The 2,381-nt window shown below is 40.0% G+C and overlaps 1 protein-coding gene across 2 annotated transcripts in view; it reads right to left on the reverse strand.

Annotated features, from left to right (window-relative positions):
• LOC107569338 (minor histocompatibility antigen H13-like) overlaps nucleotides 1–2,067 on the reverse strand; it is a 33,087-nt gene extending 31,020 nt beyond the window's left edge. The window contains exon 1 of one of the 2 annotated variants that reach the window (XM_016255413.1): nucleotides 1,717–2,067. In XM_016255413.1, coding sequence (XP_016110899.1) covers nucleotides 1,717–1,893 — 177 coding nt within the window. In that variant the 5' untranslated portion in view covers nucleotides 1,894–2,067. The remainder of the gene's footprint in view (nucleotides 1–1,716) is intronic. The other variant, XM_016255414.1, reaches the window with a different exon arrangement.
• Nucleotides 2,068–2,381: the final 314 nt, after the last annotated feature.

Raw genomic sequence — 2,381 nt, forward strand, 5'->3', positions numbered from 1 at the left:
TTTATCAGACGATGCCGCGATTATAAATGAGAGTGACTCCTGGTTAACATGTATTAAAAGGGGTCGTGTTTAGTCACTATTTAGGGTGGTATTTTTTGACCATATTCACTCATCATGACAGTAAAATAGGGCATTCTAAGTCAATATGCTGCAGTATTTCCTATCTCAATCAGTAGAAAATATGGTTAACATCCGGCCATTCATGAAAAAAGAATACCTTCATGTACCGTGAAACCAGTATAATTTTGAAAAATACCATGATATACATTTTTGGTCATACTGCCCAGCACTACTCTCAAGGCAAGATATTCCTCTTCTCCATCCACACTAAGCAGCATACTGGGCGACGAGAGCTCTCCAGCAAAAACTCATGTCAAGATATAGCTGATGTAAAATTGCAAAACTATCATCTTAAATAGTGTTAACATAAATAGTTACAAACATCTTGCATACGTGTAAATGGGAGGGTTCTGCAGCGCTCCCTTGAATAGGAATTGCTACATAATCACCACATTTACATTCATTTTTACTTATAATATTATTTGTTCTTCAGACATGGTTCAGTTACACTTTATTTTGATAGTCCACTTTAGACATTCTACTAACTATAAGTAACTTTGCAACATGTCAACTAACTCATTAATTTGTTAAAGTTTCTCATAGTCAGTATGTTGTGGACCCATCAAAATAAAGTGTTACCATTGTTCTTTGAATACAATAAGTATTAGCTGTAAGTTGCCGCATTTGGTTTTCAACCACAGAAATGGGTCAAATTCAACAAACTGGACATTGAGTCGCACTTTGCTCCTAATGTCTCTGGGACTGAACCATATCATCCTTAAAAATTAACAGTTTTAAAAATGTGCATTAAGAAAGTGAATTTAAAATATTGAGATATCTTTACTACCTCTTGTGTTACAGGCATGCAAACTTTGAAGAACAGTGCTTAAACTGCTTCTTCCCCATTTCTGAACAGCCGCCACTAGCATATAATGCAACAAAGATAGCTGAAGTCAACAGATTTTACTAATAGACCTGCCTCCATCTTTCTAAAGTAATTTTACCACCCTGAATTTTGAGCCAGAATCTGTCCCCCCTTTACAAAATAGTGGATTACTCCGTAAACACTCATCCATGCAATGTAATATTTAATATGTTCATCACTATACATGTTTATCTTTCCTTAGGAAAAAAAAAGACACATTTCAAAACTTCCGGTTGAGTTGACAGGAAAGACCCTCTTTCACACCCTGAACTGATGTTATCAAGTTATGAATGTTATAAAACCTCAACGCAGTCAAACACGGTTCTCACGTGTCTTGTAATATAATAAATGCTTAATCTGCAAATAAGATGTAACTTTTGAGCGTTTTAAGATTTTAAAACTTGTCTAATTCTCACACAGCTTTTATATCGCTTCAGAAGGAACAAAACACAGTGAATTACATAATTACACTGGTAAGTACATATTGACAAAGTGTCCAGTAAGCATACATAAAACATATCAGTGGATGCAGTTATTAATGTTAAACAGATCATGTATTAGGTAACATATGGCACTATGACAGGCCTGCGTAGACTTCTCAGAGGACTCCTGACTAACACACTGATGTTCGCTTACAGCGCCAGCGCGGAGAATTAACACTCTGGAGGCTTGTATTCGGTCTTCGCACAGTCTTCCACACTGACTGCAACTTACACAGAAAGCGAGTTTACCTTGCTCTTGGAGCAGCCCACGGACTTGAGCGCTCCGAAGAAGATAGGCAGCAGGGCCATGAGCAGCAGGCTGCCGTACGCCAGCGCGGTGCCCTCGGCGCTGGACACGAAGCGGCCCGCGGTCCCGTTCACCGCATCCGACCCGTTACCGGCTGCGTTCTGCTCCACATCAGCCATGTTTCCGCGCCTTTAAACACTGCGAGCCTGAAATACAGATGCGCTGAGAGTGTCCGCTGAGTGCGCTTCTCATTAAGCTGAGCTGGAATCTCTCTTAAGGCCACGTTTCCTAACTCACTCTCAGCCGGCGCAGTCTCCGCGATCCTCGCTGCTCACTCACGCGCACTGCCCCCCGCTGGACCGGAGGAGCAATTACCGCTGCGCTGTTCTGTGCGCTCCTTAATGGAAGGCTTTTAGGCCAGAGTTCTCCTGAGAATATTATTATTCCTATTATTATTAGGGGTCTAACTTTGTACTGATCTTCTTCCTCTTCCTCTTTCGCAGTCTCTTCTGCTCAACAAAGCTACATGATCCAAATATTTTTACAATTTAAAATAACTATTTAAATATATTTTAAAATGCAGTTTATTCCTATGTTGGAAAAGCTGAATTTTCAGCATCATTACTGCAGTCTTCAGTGTCACATGATCCTTCAGAAATAATTCTAA

Source organism: Sinocyclocheilus grahami, unplaced genomic scaffold (genome assembly GCF_001515645.1).
Source record: "Sinocyclocheilus grahami isolate Dianchi unplaced genomic scaffold, SAMN03320097.WGS_v1.1 scaffold1335.1, whole genome shotgun sequence".
Classification (NCBI taxonomy): Eukaryota; Metazoa; Chordata; class Actinopteri; order Cypriniformes; family Cyprinidae; genus Sinocyclocheilus; species Sinocyclocheilus grahami.